Source organism: Aythya ferina (genome assembly GCF_964211825.1).
Source record: "Aythya ferina genome assembly, chromosome: 13".
NCBI lineage: Eukaryota > Metazoa > Chordata > Aves > Anseriformes > Anatidae > Aythya > Aythya ferina.
This window is the reverse complement of record NC_140311.1, coordinates 7,712,680-7,730,689: the sequence shown is the minus strand read 5'-3', so window position 1 is coordinate 7,730,689 and position 18,010 is coordinate 7,712,680. Positions and strand designations below refer to the sequence as shown.

The 18,010-nt window shown below is 39.9% G+C and overlaps 1 protein-coding gene across 3 annotated transcripts in view; it reads left to right on the top strand.

The window, feature by feature from the left end:
* The first annotated feature begins 2,023 nt into the window (after positions 1–2,023).
* The window catches only part of HPRT1 (hypoxanthine phosphoribosyltransferase 1), a 20,515-nt gene continuing 4,528 nt past the window's right edge, over positions 2,024–18,010 (top strand). Inside the window, exons 1-7 of one of the 3 annotated variants that reach the window (XM_084534344.1) lie at positions 2,070–2,229; positions 4,155–4,261; positions 5,700–5,883; positions 11,207–11,272; positions 12,272–12,289; positions 14,220–14,302; positions 16,440–16,486. In XM_084534344.1, coding sequence (XP_084390470.1) covers positions 2,203–2,229; positions 4,155–4,261; positions 5,700–5,883; positions 11,207–11,272; positions 12,272–12,289; positions 14,220–14,302; positions 16,440–16,486 — 532 coding nt within the window. In that variant the 5' untranslated portion in view covers positions 2,070–2,202. Of the gene's footprint in view, positions 2,230–2,567; positions 3,168–4,154; positions 4,262–5,699; positions 5,884–11,206; positions 11,273–12,271; positions 12,290–14,219; positions 14,303–16,439; positions 16,487–18,010 lie in introns of those variants that run through there. The other 2 variants (XM_084534345.1, XM_084534343.1) reach the window with 2 other exon arrangements.

The following is an 18,010-nucleotide window of genomic DNA, read 5'->3' as shown; positions in this document are numbered from 1 at the left end:
GTGCTTATCTCAGGATCACAGTTTGATATTCCTTGAGTTCTCCATTTTTGCTCATTTTGTCTGCACAAACAAATCTCAGTTGTTAATTTGCTGAAAAATCATTGTGCTCTTTGCTTTTTTAGGAGGCTTGTCTTGTGAAAAAAAAAATGCGCAGATAAATTCTGCTGATTCCTTCTGAGTCACCCAGCAGCAATGGCAAAGCTAGGAGAAAAAATGGGGTCACAGAGGGATTGATGAATGGACAGTGAGTGACCTGAAGATCTAACTCAAAGGACGCTACTTCAAGTGCAAGTGTCTCCATATGCTAAATGCTGAGTTGTTGTCTCCAGGTACCCCACTGTTGGGGTATCATGGTTACCAAGCAAGGTTTTAGTAAGTCTTTTAGAAAAGTTACATACAGCTGACATTCATGCAGGCCACGATTTGCCAGGCCTGAGCTCTGAGGTATTCCTGGACGGTTTGAGAGGATAAAATAATTTAGAAATCAGGAAACCACTCAGAGACAAACCATTATTTATTAAATTATTTTGCCTTCTAAAAGCTGTGCGTTCCAGAGAAATCACAACATTGGCTCTCCAACCTTTTTGCATCATCTAGCTAGAAAATGTGCAGCTTCTAGATACTGCCAGATCACCTCCCTTGACCCTGCCCTGGAAACATCAGTGGCTCCCATACCAGTAAGAACAAAACTGGTCATCTACTAAATCCATTGCTGATCTCAGCTAACAAACTTCCTGTAATATCAGCAAATATTTCTGCTTTTGTAAATCTGTTCTTCCTTCCATAATGGGGTGCCAGCAGGAATGCTTAGGATCCAGAAATGCACTGGTTGGCAGGAAGAACAAAGAAATTGCTCACCCAGAAGGGCAAAAAAGGACTAATGCTTTCGTCCGCTTGGGAGAAGTTGCACAGAACTTATGCCAACAACTTTTGCACGCAATCAGAAAGATGCCACTGGATGTTACTTTTAATAGCAGACGTTAATATCAGTCATTAATTAGAAACGTCTTCAGTAACTAGAATAAAAGCAGATACTGAAACACTCCTGTGGTTGAACAGTCTCTTGACAGATACTGCCCGCTGTCCAGTAATGTCAGGCGCTCTTTGAACTTGACAGGGCAGCTGCTGTTTTTCCCAGCCTTCTGGAAATAGGCCAGCTGTGACATGTTTCTGATATTAGCTGGGTGTATTTCATTCTGCTGCCCTAGGCAGTTTGATAAAGGCTCCTTCCTCCTGCTCCAGAGCTAACCCACCCAAACTGGAGCCGAGCACCTCGCTGCAACGAAACTGCACTCGCTAGGGTTCCTGCCTGTTGGCTTCATTAAGATCTGCTTAAATTGTTTCATACAAAGGAACACTCAAACTGATTTCTGAGCCCAAAGTAGCAATGCTAGGTGTACATCAGGAGTTGTTTGACATGAAGAAACATTGCCATGGCACTGTATGAATAAAGTTATTTTTAAGAATCATTATCTTCCTTGATACCAAGTCTTTATGCAGCAGAAAAAAAAACTTGGTCTCCACCCTTACAGAAAGCCTTCAGCTGATATGTTGCTTAAGCTAGAATAGTAGAAACCATGAATTTCTGTGTGCACTGCTGCATTGCCCTTCATTCCAGACCTACAGAAAAAAGTGACACTTTTGTTACTATTTTTTTCCTTCCCATATGAGATCAGTGGAGCTATCCAGGCATTTCCATTCTTACAATTTTACTTCAAGATCAAATTTTCTCCAGGCAGTTAAAGGCAGCAGCACCTGGAGACCTCGCTCAGCCTCCCCCTCCATCCCACGGAGCTGCGTTCAGTGAGAAACCTCCCCTACCCACCCCGAGGCGACGGGCTGCAGGGGACCCCTTCCCACACGTGTCCCCGTCCCTTTTCTCAGTGCAAACGCCGCCACCACCGCCCAAACCCTAAACCCAGGGTCTGTGGGTTCCCAGCTCCCGTAGGCCGGCAGCAGGAGGGGCCCGTGCCCGCCGGCCGGGGGGCTCCTCACAGGGACCGGGCCCCGGGGCGGAGCGGGCGGCGGCGCCGCGGCCATGTTGAGGGCGGGGAGCGCGGAAGGCGGCGCCGGGGCCGCTGCGGGGCGCGGCGCCTCCCCGCTCCCCGCCGCTCCTCGCCGCCCGCAGCCGCACCGGCCCCGGCCCCGGCCCCGGCTCCGGCCCCGGCTCCGGCCCCGGCCCCGGCCCCGGCGGGCCGCGCCATGGCGACCCCCAGCCCCTGCATCGTGGTGAGTGCGGGCCCGGCGCTGCCTCCTCGGCCTCCCGCTGGGCCCCGGCGTGCGGGAACGGGGAGGGGGGAGGCGGCTGCGGGGAGCCGGCGGGGGCCGCCCGTCCCCGTGGGGCGCCCCGCGTGGAGTCACCTTGAGGAGCTCGGGCTCCCGCTGCCCTGCACGGCCCTGCCCGGCCCCCAGCGCCCCTGCTCGGCTGCCGGCTCGGTCTCGCCTCCTGCCCGGTGTCCTGCCACAGGGCGAGGTGTTGGCAATGCCGGGGCGCTGCTTGGGCGGCTCGCAGTTGGGAGAGCCGGGGGTGCCGCCTCAGAAAGCGCCCAGAAATAACTTCCACCAGAAATAACTTCCACCAGGCACCGACCCGGCGTGGCACAACTTCCTATTCCTGTTGCTCCTCAGAGCGCGCTCAGGAGGTCGTGCTCCGTGTACTAAAACCCGAACTGGGATGCCTTTTGGAGGAAGAACCCGCTGAGGGTGTATTTTTCATCATCACTGTGCTTTGCTAAGAATCCTTTTTTTTTATTATTTTTTTTTAAACCCAGCCCCGGGTGCCGTGAGCGACAGCGGTAGCGTGACACGCATGTGGCGCCTCGCGGCCCACGGCCATGCCTGCCGTCAGGCTGTGCCTTTACTTTCTCGCTAAAAATCCATCTGTAAAACCCACCGAACAGCCCGCTCCGTACCAAACGTAGCCTGCAAGGCTTAGTGGATGTGCTAGATGTAATTATGGGGCTGAACCGTAGGAAATTTCCGTAGCTGCTGAGAGGGACCCAGCTCCTGACACACAGCAGATCACGGGCTCGGTGCCTGGCCTGCTGCGAGCACGGGCTGTGCAGGGGCTGCTGTGGCTGGGAGGGCAGGCCTGGCTCCCGGCCGAAATCCTCATTACTGCTTGCGCAACCAAAAAACATGTAAACAGCTGGCTGAGCACAGGCAAGGTAAGTGCTTCCTTGGGCACTGAAATGGAAGAGTGACCTGCACGGGCAGCGGAGCTGAGGTGGATGCTTACCATGCCTGCCCCGCTGCGCTGCCAGCAGCGGGCTTCGGTGTTCCCTACAAACTTCTTTTTACACTGAGCAGCCTTCAGCTGCGTAACCAACAAGTGAAGCGATTCAAAACGTATTGTCATTTTCAAGTGGCAGTGGGGCTAAATTTCAGGGAGTTTTTCTTGGTGCTTTTGTGACAATATGCCCCGAACCGCAGCAGTGGTTGTATAATTACGTACATAGGCAAACCCCTTGTCCTAATTAATACACTCCTGCTAATGTTGCAAGCTGTTTCATGTGGAGAATCTGCCCGTGCGGAACAGGTTGCTGAAGCAGGGCTTTAATTTCTGATTCTGAAGATCTTGAACCTCCACTGTTTCCAGATCATGGTCAGAGAAGGCTTGTTTCATAGGCACATAACTTGTCCCATTAACGTAGCTGTCTTGTCTTGAATTGACAGCTGGCTCATGTGTTTTGTTGTGATTCGGTGTTGTGGAGATTTGGAAGATGTCCCTGTTACAAGGTCTGCTTGCTTAGTTGCAAAGGCAGGTTTTGCATTACACTGCTGAAATCAGAGATGCTGAAAAGCTGAAAGCTGCTTAATTCTTGTTTATTTATTTATTTTTAAATGAAATAAGATTATTTGAGGTGTAGTAATTTCATTTTCCCCGCTCTCCAATGGGGGGAAATGTTGTTAGGGCTTGAAATCATTTCCCCTCCACATCGTGCTGAGCGACAGCTCATGTAGCATTTTAGACAACTCTTGTGAACTGTGGGTTCTGCAAGCTTCCACTTTGTGCTCTGTTCAGAAGGAAAATAAGGTGATCCCAACGAGTGTAATGGATTTGGTAATTTATTGAGTAAAGCAAAGGATTGGCAGTTTCTCACTACAGGCTTTCTATAAGACTTTGTAGAAATCTCACCTTATTTCCTTTTCAGATTGGCGATGATGAACAAGGTTACGACCTGGACTTGTTCTGCATACCTAAACATTATGCAGATGATTTGGAAAAAGTCTATATTCCTCATGGGCTCATCATGGACAGGTTTGTTTGACTTCAGACAGCACACTGCTCCAGCTGATTCCATGACACTGGAAAAAACAATCTTCCAGTGATAGTTTTGCTGCCTGGTGACTGTCTAAACAGATTACATTTAATTAGAGACTAAGAAATACACATGTTAATTAACTGTTTCTTGTTTGGCTTCAAAGAGTTTGTACATTTGCAGTTACGCTATTTTTTGGAAATTTGTCAATTCTCAAAGAAATTTGTGGTACGTAGCAGTCTGTGACTTTCTTTACAGTGTTTCTTTGATGTTTTACTAAAAGTAATTAGAACACACTATTTGTGCTAGTTCAATCTAAAAACAGTTATAGTCTCTCAAATATCTTTAGGATGTTAATAAAAGTAGATTATTAATCACATTATGATAAGACTTTTTCATGTTCATGTGGTAGATAACTAACACCCGATTTTCCCCTACTGTCTGCGAAAGACATTAGCCTTTGCCAATACCAATCTGTCACTTGTGGTTGCTGAAATGTGTGATTTTCTCTGGAATTTTTATCTCGTGATGAGAAATGGGTACATGAACTTATAAGGTGTTTTTGTTTTACTTTGTGTTTGATACTTGCCTAATTCCTTTTAACAGAATGAGCAAATTCAGTGGAGGAGTTGCTGGAGACACAGAACCACTGAAAAGCGGTTCTGAGTAGATTTTGTGAATAGGAATGCTTCTAGATTTTGCATGGTGCTGTTTGATCAGATTATTACAGTATTTATAATAAAATGTTTTTTAACTTTACACTGAAAGACCCTATATAGGAAAAAATTGGACAAAGTACAGGTCATTAAGTAGCTGATGTAAAGTTTAAGATGGCAGGCGTTCTCTGAGAAACCTGCTGTCAGCTGCTACACTGTAAATACATACCATGCTTTCTGAAATAAATTGCAAGATAAATTTAGAAACAATGATCACTGAAAAACTGTTCAGTGTTCTCTTGCTCTGCTTTATTGGCATTATATTTTGCAGTCAGGACAAATTTATTCAGCAAAACATAAAGCTATAGTTGATAATTTGAGAGTTTTCTTGCTGTCTTTTTGGTTGTGCTGATTTATTTTGCTCTTTGCATGGAAGCTGAACCTATCTTTAGAAGAAGAAAACACCCTTATGTCTCTTATCTGACGGTAAAACAATTCAGGGTGTTCAGATTTGCTTTGGCTGAGTATGATGTATGAAAACAAAGAAGTTTGGCAGTGTTACTGTTAGATTAACCTTGGAAAGCAAAACTTCGTTGACCAATAGTGGGTTAAAGTGACTGAAGTGGTAGGCAAATATTTCCGAGCAAAATATGCTTCTGAGTTCGCATGTGTTTGCTGTTGTTGTTTGCAATACAAAATACTGCTGCCATAGTAAGCAAACTAAATGTGTTACAACAGCTAACTCTCTCTCTTTTTTTTTTTTTTTTTTTATTTTGTATAGGACAGAGAGACTGGCACGAGAAATTATGAAGGGCATGGGAGGACATCACATTGTAGCTCTCTGTGTACTCAAGGGTGGCTATAAATTTTTTGCTGATTTATTAGACTACATCAAAGCACTGAACAGAAACAGTGACAAATCAATCCCCATGACTGTAGACTTCATTAGGTTGAAGAGTTACTGTGTAAGTATCTCTGCAATACCGTGCAATTTTTCTGTAAATTTGACTAACTTCAAATTAAAAACAGGGATGATTGAGTATTGTCACTAAATATTGCAAAAGCCTTGCCTAATTACTGCCCAAATTGTGCTAATTTTATACAAATAGTTAAGACAATTAAGAGGAAAAAAGCAGTCACAAGCTAACTTGTTCTTTGTCTGTCTTCATATGATCTGGTTTCTTTCAGACTTTATCTCCTCAGCCCAGTAAACTCCAGAGCAAAGAGACCCTTTCCATGTCCTTTACTTCTTAAACAATTTCCTCTCTGCCCCCTGTCCCTCCTCTAAAACCGTGGTTCTAGAATAATACAGAGGATAGTCCTACAAATCTTATTACAAAAACTTAATTCTAGGAATTTTCATGTGGCTTAGACATCATTCACTGGATAGGAAGACTTGAAAACTGCGAACATGGTTACACTTGGGTTCCCTACCTCATCTTTTGTTTGGCTCAACTAAACAATGAATGAAATGAATTGCATTTGGCCTTGAGGAAATACTAGATTCATAAAAACAGATTTATGGTTAGTGGCCATCGAATATGGTGCTACCTTTTAAAGCCTAGGTCTAGGTTGCCTTGGCTTTATGCTTTTGGAAAAGAATTTATTTTCATTTTGAACACAAGTATTTAACTTTACAGGGAAATGGAGCATGAGGTTCTCTGTAAGATTTTTATAAGGGAAGCATTAGATTTACATTGTGCAGGTCAAAGGAGGAAGCAGATGTATGTTAGTACTGTATGCTTCCCGACTCAGCAACAGCCTAGTCTCGTGTTTTCAAGACAGTATTCGTGGGTAATTTAGATTTCTTCCATAAGATCACCTGTAGTGTGGAAATAATTAAGTTTTTTGATTTCAATTTATGGTGTCAAAATAAATTGCTTCTTAAGGTCATGCTGTTAGTTCTGTGTCTCAATGACCATGTTTTCCAGTCAGTAGTATAAGCTACTTGTCGTGGTTGTGGAGGAGTGCCTGCTGCAGTAGAAAAAAATAGATTACTAAGTTGGAAACTCAACTGCACTGTTCATTTAATTAAACCAGAGATAGGGTTATTTGCAGATTTAGGTTGGATTGTAGAAGAGCTTCAAAAATGTGCTGCTGCTGCTGAGTGATCTGTAAAAACTTCACCTCATTGAGTGGTAAAGCTCAGACCAGTCAGAGTTTGGCCAGGCCTGTTTGCACCAGAGCTGTGCCAGCTCCCGAGGTGTGTGTGCAGTGATGTCCTGGGGCTACCTGGAAACCACCGTCATGTCTGCAGAGCGTGCTGCAGTGACTCAGCTGCACTCTTTTAAGAGAAGGCAAGGCCAGGCAGAAAGGGACATGCCAGCCTTTCGTTACATCTTGCAAGGGGAGAGCTGCTTGACACACTTTCTTTCTGCTCCCCACAAAAGAGTCAGGCTCCCTCTACCAGTCCATTCAACCACAAAGCCACTACGTGCCCACATACGCTGTCTGTAAAAGCCACAACAGAAAGGTGAATGCCTCTATTAGAGGATAGTATTTGAAAGAATAGGAAATAACTCCCACCTTTTTTGGCGAGGAAATTTGTATTTTCTGCTTTCTTCAAGGAACACATCCAATAACTTTGTTGATTTATTTAAAATATAAAGGACTACACCCTTTTGCTCTCTCCACCTTCCAAGTAACTTGGAACAAACTATGGGTTAAGTGTTGTGAAACACCTGGAAAAAATACTACATTGCAAAGCAAGGCTTATTGTACAGCATGTTTTCGTTGTTCATCTTTATGCATTAGGCATGTATTGGTTCTGCTGCTTTTATTTTTTACACCACCCCCCCAAACTATAGTGCTTTTATATTAATAGGAAACTGAACAGCAAAATAATTATGGAAATTTTAATTCTCTTTTTGTAGTAAGAAGGAGTAAACAAAGAGAAAAGCAGAGAAATTTACACAGAAAGGAGTGTAAGCAGAATGTGTTCCATGAGGTGTTGGCTTCAGGGTTTTGGTTTTGTCAGCCAATTCTGTAAAGGAATGTTTTCTTGTTCTATATGACCGAGGAGCTCCAGTTACTTGATGGCCCCGCTAGCAGATTATTACGAGCATTTCATTTCTGTCAACTCTCTTAGGTAGTTATTAATATCCAGACTTACGTTCTTTAGATTGCATAACTTGATAGACTGGGTAAGACTGTCCTAACACAAACATGCGTGTAACTGATTCACTTAGTTTTCCATTATTAATGGTGCTGGAATGTTAAATCTGCTCTGTAGTTTTCATTCGTGCTTTACTAAATGGAGGAGTCAGCATTCTTAGTGATGGGAAAACCATCACAAACCATAATGGACAGTTGAAAGTAGAGCTAGCTCTCTTGTGATTGTTTTTGGATGCAATTACTAGATCATGCTGCCTGCCTTTACAGACTGCGTGAAAGATGTTAAAAATACCATCGTTGCATAAACAAAGCAGCTGAACTCGTATAATGGTTCTAAAATTGATGCGATTGATGTTCTATTCCTATTTGAAATTGATCATTTAATATTTTCAAGCTTATGGGTTATTTGTTTCATAATGCAAAGTTCATACTATGATTGCACCCAAAAATAATTCTCTAAGAATACTGAGATGATGAAGCTGTGATTAAATGTTGCTTATAATTCCTGCTTTCGGAGTCCTTACAAATGAGTTTTAATGATCTGGCAAGCCGTTAAGAAATTGAAAGATAGTGTTTGTGAACAGAACCAGATCTCTGTATTCTTGACAAATAGTTTGTTTTTCTTGTCCTAGAAGAATGGCTTTTCACCAGTTTCCTGCATGTAAAGTTAGAGTTAAGCAAAAGTTGCTTATGTAGTCACAAAGGGCAGCCAAAAGACAATGGACGTGTTGCATTGTCACTCAGGAAAATAGGGCTTTTTGGAGGAGTACTGCAGCTTTAAGGCAAAATCTAGTTAGGCTGGTTGAGACAGTATTCTGAAAGATCTCATGTTAACTGAGCCTTATAGCAAATACCATGAGGAACTTAAAATGCCTTGTCAGGGGTTACAATCTTGCAGCGCGTTATTATTTTCCAGCAATGACAATGAGGCAGTGAAAACAGATCTAAACAGTAAATCTCTAATGTGTTAAATCACAAAGCATTAAAGTCTTACCAGTACTGAAATCAGAAATAATGCTCCTGAAGATAATTAAAGTGTTGCTTAATTATTAAACAAAGTTCTTTCCAATGGAAATCTGGTTAAAACCAGTGTTGGAAATTCGTTAACCATTTTTGATCCTTTAATTGCTCAGAAACTCAGTACCTGCATAGGAATGTAGCTTTATATGCCAGTGAAGGTTTATGTTTTGTGTTAAAAAATGTAGCAATTTGTAGGGTGCTTGGTGGGAAGGAGAAGGGCAGATTTTGTTGGTTAGATTGTTTTTCTCTGCTGATCAGTATACTTGAGTATGCATAACCCACAAGGTTCTGTAGTGATCTGTAGTTCTGTGTTGTTATTGTTTGATTATAGCGTGTTGCTTTGTAGCCAGAGAGATCACCAGGAAACTGATCTGCATGCATGTACTGAGAGGACTGGTCTATCATCTGTGCATGTTGTTTTAATGGAACAAATATCTGTAACATCTTTCTCCATCTTCTTTAAGAAATGGTGCTTTTTACATCCTTCCATGGAAAAAGGATGAAATTCTTATTAGTGTAGTAATAGGAGGTAAGAGAGAATCCTGCACCATGAACAAGGAAAAGCTTAAAGCTGTCATTTAAGATAATTTTAAGATATGATGAACACAGGAAATGCCCCTCAGCATTATAAACATGGTGCTTAACTGAATCCCATTTTCGTGATTAATCTAACCAGTATCTCTGGCATTCAGTAGCAGTCTGCTATTTACTGGGTCAAGCAGCAGACATTTTGGACATCCTATTTTTGTACTTTTTCAACACAGTGGTATTGGTTCTGTTCACTATAGTTTTCCTTAAAACGTGGGGTAAAACTGTAAAGGCGCTTTTTCTAACGCTTTGTGCTTGCCTTTTTTTTTTTTAGTGTTTTGTCATGGGAATCTAAAATAGAAAGTATCTGTTAGTCTCGTTATCTGCTTTTACATACCTAGAGCTGTCAGCACTTCTTTATCCTAGAGCATTGACGTCACTGTCCAAGGGATTTTAATACATTTTCTCTTTACTGTAATCCCAGTGTGCTCAGTGTGTGTTTCTCTCTAAACCATTTACCCCTCTTTTGTGTGTGATAACACTTCTACTTTTTGTCTACAACTTGTACAGTATGAATATGTGTGTCAGAGAAAACAGGAAGCTGTATGTGGCTGTCTGTTCCCCTGTGGTCTCCTCTCTATTGTATCTGCCATTTTGGGGCGTGGGGAAGGAACTGCTCTTTTGCTGCTTGTCTGCATGGTCATGCAGTAAGGTTGGGCTTCAGACTGAAGCGGCAAAATAATAAAGGTTTTCTAAAGGGAAGATATGAAGTAAAGAGCTGTGAGAATGAAGTTTGAAAAGTGGTATGACCCTTCAAATAAATGATTAACTTGTAGGATAATGACATCATCTGTAAGTAGCACAGTAATGAGTATAGCACAATTAATAAGAACTATGAGACAATGTCAAGGTTTAAAGTCAGCTGAATGACTTTAAATAAACTGCATAGATCTGGAGGTACCCCAGGAGTTGTTTTTAACTTTCTTGTATAACAAACAGTTCACTGATGCTTACATCAAAGCCTAGTTTTACTAAAGCAAAATGCTGTACTTTAGTGATAGGATTGTGTAGCTGTGTCGCTGTTTAATTACCACAATGAGTAATTTATCACTATTTGTAAAATAGGCAAACCCAAGCTTTTCTGGCTATTCTTATAGCTTATATTTCTTGTTCTTAATCTGTGCCTTGTTTGCTGGCTATTTCATTGTTGTTATGATTGCTTATTTTTATTCAGAGTAAGGCTTTCTAAGGCATCAAAGTTTAAAATGTAAATTACCAGCTATATAGCAGCATACAGCTTGGAAACTTTTTTTTCTTGTTTTCCATACCTTTAATGAATATGTAGGAAATAATATTTTTTTATATACACGTGTGTATATGTAATGGTCACAGATGAGAAGTGGTGCCTGTATTTATGTAAATATTTTTTCAAACAATCTTTTATCTGAAATACCATCTTTCAGTTTGATTACTTTTAATTTCTTAGTTAATAGATGTTGCTGGTGCAATGTTTCTGAAAGCTTTGGTATTTGTGGGTTATGTACTTTGCAGTTTTGATATTTATTAGAAGAAAAATTACTTTAATTCTGGTGATACTAATGCTTACTTGCTGCTCTTTCTTACTAGAATGATCAGTCAACTGGAGATATAAAAGTCATTGGTGGGGATGACCTTTCAACCTTGACTGGAAAGGTATGGCACATTATATGTTTAAAGCAACCCCTTCCCCCCAAAAAAAACAATCTTAAAAACAAAACAAAACAAAACAAAAAACAAACAACAAACCAAAAATAATAAACCCCTCCAAAGAACCAAATAATTAGAGTTTTAGAAAGGAAAAAAAAAAAAAAGAAAACTGTAATGTTTCATTTAAAATATTCACCATTGTAGAGTGGTGGGGTGCATAAGCCCCACCAGAGCCATCTTTATGAAGCATTATGAAGCATCTTTTATGAAGCATTATGATTTTCATAACATATGTGTGTATATTCACTGTCTTCAGTATAAGGAAGTGTTAGATTTGTTTTTCTGCATTGCCTAAGAATAGTCTTGTCTTGGTTGTTGTTAACAAAGTACCTTTAAAAGAGAGTAGCGTTACTTATTTACTGTGTTGGTGTTTCATTGCAATAGTGAACGGAGTTGGTACTGTCTAGACATGTAACTTGCAGGTTAGGGAATAAGGGTCCTGTTACAGGCAATGAAGAGATGGAAATGCAGAGAATGTAAATTGGGAATCTGCTTTTCTTCAGTGGCTGTGTAGAGATCATTGAGCTAGATATCTGTGGGTGAAACATGGATGCCTCCTGTTCTGTCAGAACACACGGCTTTCCCCTTCTGATTACACATAAACAGTCTTTGTCCCATTTCAGTGTAAGTGATGTAGGTGTGACAAAACAGTACATAACTTTATAGCATGACATTCTCTGCATTATAAGAATTTAAAGGCCACTTTGTACTCAGCATTAGTTGTTGAGGAAAGTCTCATTGTCAACTAATTGTCATTAGAGCATCAGAAATGTTAACTAAATAGTATTCACTGTTACATGTCCTAACATACATAAATCATGGTACAAATATTTAACTGCATTGAAAAATAAATTATTAAGTTATAGAAGACAATATATATAAGAAATGCTGTATTCTTTAAATGCTAATTGATTCTTCTTGTCTTTTTTTTTTTCTTTCCACCAGAATGTTTTAATTGTAGAAGTAAGTATTATGTTTCACTTTGAAGTTCTAACGTGTGACTGGCAAAAGACCTCAAACAGAAGTTGGTTTTAAGTCAGAAATCCTACAGTTCCTAGTTTCAAGGTTTTTAGTTTCTGACTCTAGGCCTGAATTATGCAAGTGGTCTCTGAATTTGAAATGACCTGTGTTTTGAATTCTCACATAGCATTCAACTATACCAAATTTAACAAGGAAAATATCTGTGTAAAATTGCTTGCTCTTTGCATTTGATTTCAGTTTTCTGTGATTCTGTCAATTCTTAAATGTCTTTTTAAAAAAAAAATAATCTTATTAAGAAGTAGCCTGAGCAAAGTGGTACTAAGTGTGTTATTGTTCTGAATTTATAACAGCAAACTAGGAAATTAAACTGGAGGGGTAGAAAGAAGTTCCTAGTAGGAATATCCTAAAATACATGGGAAAACAGAGCTAAGGCAAACATCTCTGTGTACAGTTTCTTTAGAGGCGTGGAGAATGTTGATTCCTAATTTGCATTTTGATAATGCTTAATTCCCATTTCTCTATCTTGTCATGGTTCTTTGATACGAGGTACAATACGCTTCAGTCTGATTTCCTAGTAGGTACTGTTGCTTAAATCTTGCTTCTATACCTCTTTGATTAATGATGTTGCTTACATTCAGTAAGTATGACTTTTACAAAGGATGATCTAGAATAAGATTGCTAACTTGAGGATGGCAAAGCAGAAGTACTAAACAGGAAAAATGAATGTATAGAAGTAATAATGTCTTCAGACTCCAAATAGTGGAAATGGCTTTATCCATAAGCTATGGCAACTGATTCAGCCACCAAATGAAAGGATGTTTCCTTCTGTCATTAAATGTGTTTTTTTATGTACGTCTTTTTTTAATTTGAGAAGGTTATATTATTCCACAGGAAACACTTTTGAACTAAACTGTTTTAGTTCAGTTCTAAAACTCCTACCAAACTAGTATGTATACAGCAGTCATCTGTGTGACCGGTGGCGTCCTTTGAAGTGTATTTGCTTCAGATAGGCAGATGCATTTAATTATGTATCTGCTTCATTTCAGATGAATGTATGTCTTCAAAGTCCCAGGCAGCTAAGTAGGTTAGTTTCTCATCTGTTCAGTGAATCATCTCTCCAGTGCCTTATACTGTGCCTTATATATAATTATACATTGTCAAATATGAACCCTTTGACCAATCACCATTTTAACTGTCAAACAGTGGGGGAAAACAAACAAACAAACAAACAAAACCAAAAACCATTATTATAGGCACCAAAGCACTTAGGTTTTCCATACAGAATCCCTTCGATGTATAAAAACAAACAAACAAAAAAGAAGAAAAGAATCCCATCCCTTTCTGTGCAGGGGATGGGATTAAAATGGTGTGTCAAACATCATTTTAGTGTATATAAATAGAAACTTTAGAACTGCACCCAGATATTGCCAGTGCAGCTTCTTTGTCTTTGGATCTTTTTGGGTCTGTAATATAAGTTGCACTTCTTTTTCCTGTAATTGCATTGATGGATTGTTCTGAATATTTTCCCTTCTTATTTTCTTTCTGTTGTATACATCTCTCTCTGAGTTCAACTGCAAGACTAATGTTACATTTATAATACTGGAATTAAACAATGTTTGTCAAATAGCTACAAGGAACACAAGCCATAAACGCTTCAGAGGAAGCCTAGAAGGTCATAGTTCAGTAACTGCTTTCAAAGTAGTAGTTATCCACAGTTTTGACTGTTGTGATCACTTTATTGAGCATAATTGCTTAAGCACAATATAGCGTTATGTATCACTTGTATTTGATTATGAACATTATTTTGTCATATTTTTGTGCTATAACGGATGAGCAATTTCTGCAGTAAAAACTCGAAAATGCTACTCTGAAATTTTGAATATTCTCACTTACATGACACTTTTATTTTCAGGATATAATTGATACTGGTAAAACAATGAAAACATTGCTGTCTCTACTCAAGCAGTACAATCCAAAGATGGTGAAAGTAGCCAGGTAAACTTCTAAGTGTGATTATTTGTGCTGTATTTCAACTTCAGAATGACACACAGTGAAATAAAAAGATAATATAGAACATATTCCCATAGAAGAGAAACAGGAAGGAACATTTCTACAGGAGTCATATATGATGGAGTTCAGTATTTGTTTAAACTCAACTTCTGCTTGTTGTGGGAGCATACGTTCATTAAGGCTAACAGAAATGCTCTTCTTTCCAGTCCTATTGCTTGAAAAATATCAGTGCATCAGAAAGGGATAGCTTGTGCCTGTTCAGTACATGTGTTGCCTTATATTCTAGTAATATTTGTGGGGTTTTACCACTGATCTTTAACTTAGGTTTAAAAGTATATGGAAGAATTTAAATATTTTGGGCATAAAAAAAAAAACAACAACCTCTCAAGGTGGCAGGGGTATTTTCAACACAAATTTAGTTCATAAATATAAACTTTTACTAGAGATTGGGATTAAAAAAAAAGTCAGTGGTTGACATCTATGGACATACAGTATCTGAACATGTTTCTGTTTGCAACTTCATTTTTTTTCAGTGGTGTATCTGTGCAATGGAGACCTTTGGTCTGCCAGCTTTAATTGTAGAATTAAATTAGTTTGTACTAAACATTACTGTTTATATAGAGTATATAGTGTAGCTGAGCCTCAGAGGTCATTCTGTGAGTCACCCAGCCATATGCTCTTTTAGGCTTTTCTACTTAGTTGCATCTTTAATCAGTTAGTTATGAAACATTTTCTAATTAAATAACTTACAATTAGTAAGAAATGTTGAGGGTAATATTAACCAATATCAACATTCCTCCTACTTCTTTTTAAATTGCATCTTTTACGCTCCTATGCTGTGATTGTGTATTTTACAATAAAAGCATAATGATTGCTGGGGATTAGAGATAAACCAGAGCTGCGTGTAAAATCTAATCAGTTGTGTTGCCATAACAATGTCAAGGCAGTTGTTAGATGTACTAGAGCAGCTCTTCTTGATGATCATGTGGGGATGACCTGCTGAAGGTGAGGTTTTTGTTTTTTTTTCTCTGTGGCCTGCTTAAATGTACCAGATTTTAAATATTTGTCACTGAATAGTACCTTAACACTACAGTGTACATCACAAGTAGAATACAGCATGAACAAAGCCTAGCTTCGGATTATTTAAACCTGTTGCATTTTGGGTCTGCCAAAGACCTGAGCAAGTAAACGTGATCATGCTGGATAGCTTTAAGTGTCATGCTCTTAGATAGTTCACTTGCCTTTCTTTTCTTAATTTTTTCTTTCTCTCTGACAATTAAGCAGTTGTAGCAGGGAGATGTGAATTAATGCTAATGTGATTTTGGGTTGGTTTGATCAAGTCTTATGCCAATACTCAAATTAAGACTCTCAACTAGAAGTTTCAGAAACTGAATGTCTAAAGACAGAGAAATGTCAGGATGACGGGGTCATCTTCTGAAAGTGTGCAACTGAATAATGAGTGAGTCAAATTAAACTAGCAAGGTATTTCATTCTGCTACAGTACCCCCAACTCTGTATGTCTGTGCTTTTTACACCTCTGACTATTAATTCTGTGAAAGTGGAGTTGGTTTATATCAGCTTATGATCATCAAAACCAATTACATTTTCTGTATGGGGGTAATTAGTACTACCAGTGGAAAAACAGCTGAGGACATGTTGCACAAGTGCAATTGAGGTTACATTTAACCAGCTGAACTTTTGCTTCATAACACTAACACTTTTGAAAAGACCTCAGCTGGTCTGGCTAGATCCCAAGTTGTCACCTCTTTACCTGCAAGCTAAACCGATTGCACCTGAGGTTTCTAAAAACACATAAAACCTAATTAAGTCACTTCTGGCAATGAAAATCCTTCCAGTAAAGTATCTCACAGCCTCTTTCCTGCAAACATTTTGTTTATCCCTTAGGCTGTAAACCATTCATGATTCTAGGAAGTTTTGAGTTTGTCTATATGATCAGCTGCACCTGCAAATGAATAATATGTTTAAAATGTATATAGTTATGCTGTCAATTATGCACATGTAGTCTCACTGAAGTGGAATTCAGCTAATCTTCGTAACTGTTTCATATAATTGAACCTGGTGTTTTTCCATGTTTCAGTTTTACATTGTTTTTATTTGACAGTTTGTTGGTAAAAAGAACTCCTCGAAGCGTGGGATATCGGCCAGACTGTAAGTGACTTTTTGACACCCATTATCAGTTTTTAAAAATATGTTGTATATATGTTGATGTATTGTGTACTCTTTGGTCAAAGTCCAAGGGTGTTCCAAGTAAGTTTTCATGAATGGTTTTTGATTTATTTTGCTCTTATTTGGGAAGTTTAAATATTTGGAATGTATTTTGACAGAGTTAATACAGATTTGGTCTAGTCCTTTTTTTCTTAACTTTTTGTGGCATTTTATTATACAAAAAGGAAACTTTGATATTTTGGTCCAAGTTTATCCCTCTTCATATGGAAATTCTAGCTTGCATGTTAATCAAATGGTTTGGTCAGCAGAATCTGCTGGATTCATCTTTGACACTTTGGGGAGTGTTCCAGGTCCCTAAACATAGCCAGCCAGTGCCACTCGGATGTCCCCAGAAATGTAATGGGACCACACAGGGTAACAGATCTGATCAAAGTTTACAGTGGTAAGATGTTCAAAATAGCACAAACCCAATCTTGTTTAAGCATCTGGATTACTCCTGTCATGTCTTCTTGTCTGTCCCAAGACCGTAAAGGAAGGAATAGCATCCAAAGCACACGGGGGTGTCAGTGATAGCCCCTCTTGGCTTGGAAAGGGCCACGTGTGCTATCCCTGTGCCAGAGGTTGATTTCCTGTTCATGTGGACTGTGTGCTTTCACAATGGAAGTGAAGTGAGTTTAACAGAATTGCATCTTCTTCCCCCTCCTTTCCAAGTTTGCACAGTATTCTTAGATTGAAATTCCTCAGTGCCTTGAAAGCTTAATTCAGGTGTTTTCCTCACTCCAGGATGCCTCTCTTTCCTGAGATCTTATTATGGGTTTAGCTGGGTTAACAGTCTGCCTTTCTGAGCATCTTGCAGCAGATGACTTGTTTTGCCATCTGTCCAGAGACGACCTGTTCAGTGCAGAACCTGTGAGCTCTGAAGGCAAGAGACAACGCAGCAGTAGTGCTTGGGCCTGCCTTCTATCCTTGTATCATGAGGCCAAGTAGACTCTAAACATTGCCTTATTTTTTCCAGAAGCGTACACAGTCTTTCACTGGAATTGTGTGATTTATCTCCGTTTTTTTCGTTACTGAGCCTCGCTGTAACCAGGGAGAGAGAAACAGCACAGCTCGGGAGTCTTTCATTTTTAGCATGAGGGGAGAAAGCCTTCTGGAAACGTCCCTAGGTTGTCTTACAGTGTGTGTGGATGGCTTGGACTGATACTTCTTGACTATCCAAGGACTGTCCTGCTAGAGCCATGTCCACTTGGACAATCTATGGAACAGCTGATGTGTTTTTTTAGGCAGCTTCTATGGGAAAAAAACTGAAACAAAACACAACAACAAAAAACCGCCGGTTTCTGAAAAGTGCAAGTGACACCATAAATAAGAGAGTGCCTTTTACCTTGTGGTCTTCACTATTCTCTATACCAAGGGCTTGGCACTTACAGCGTGCTGCTCTGCAGAGTTGTCCCGCAGTCAGAGTATGTCCTGGTACACCAGGTTGTTGTCCACGAGCAGCCAGAG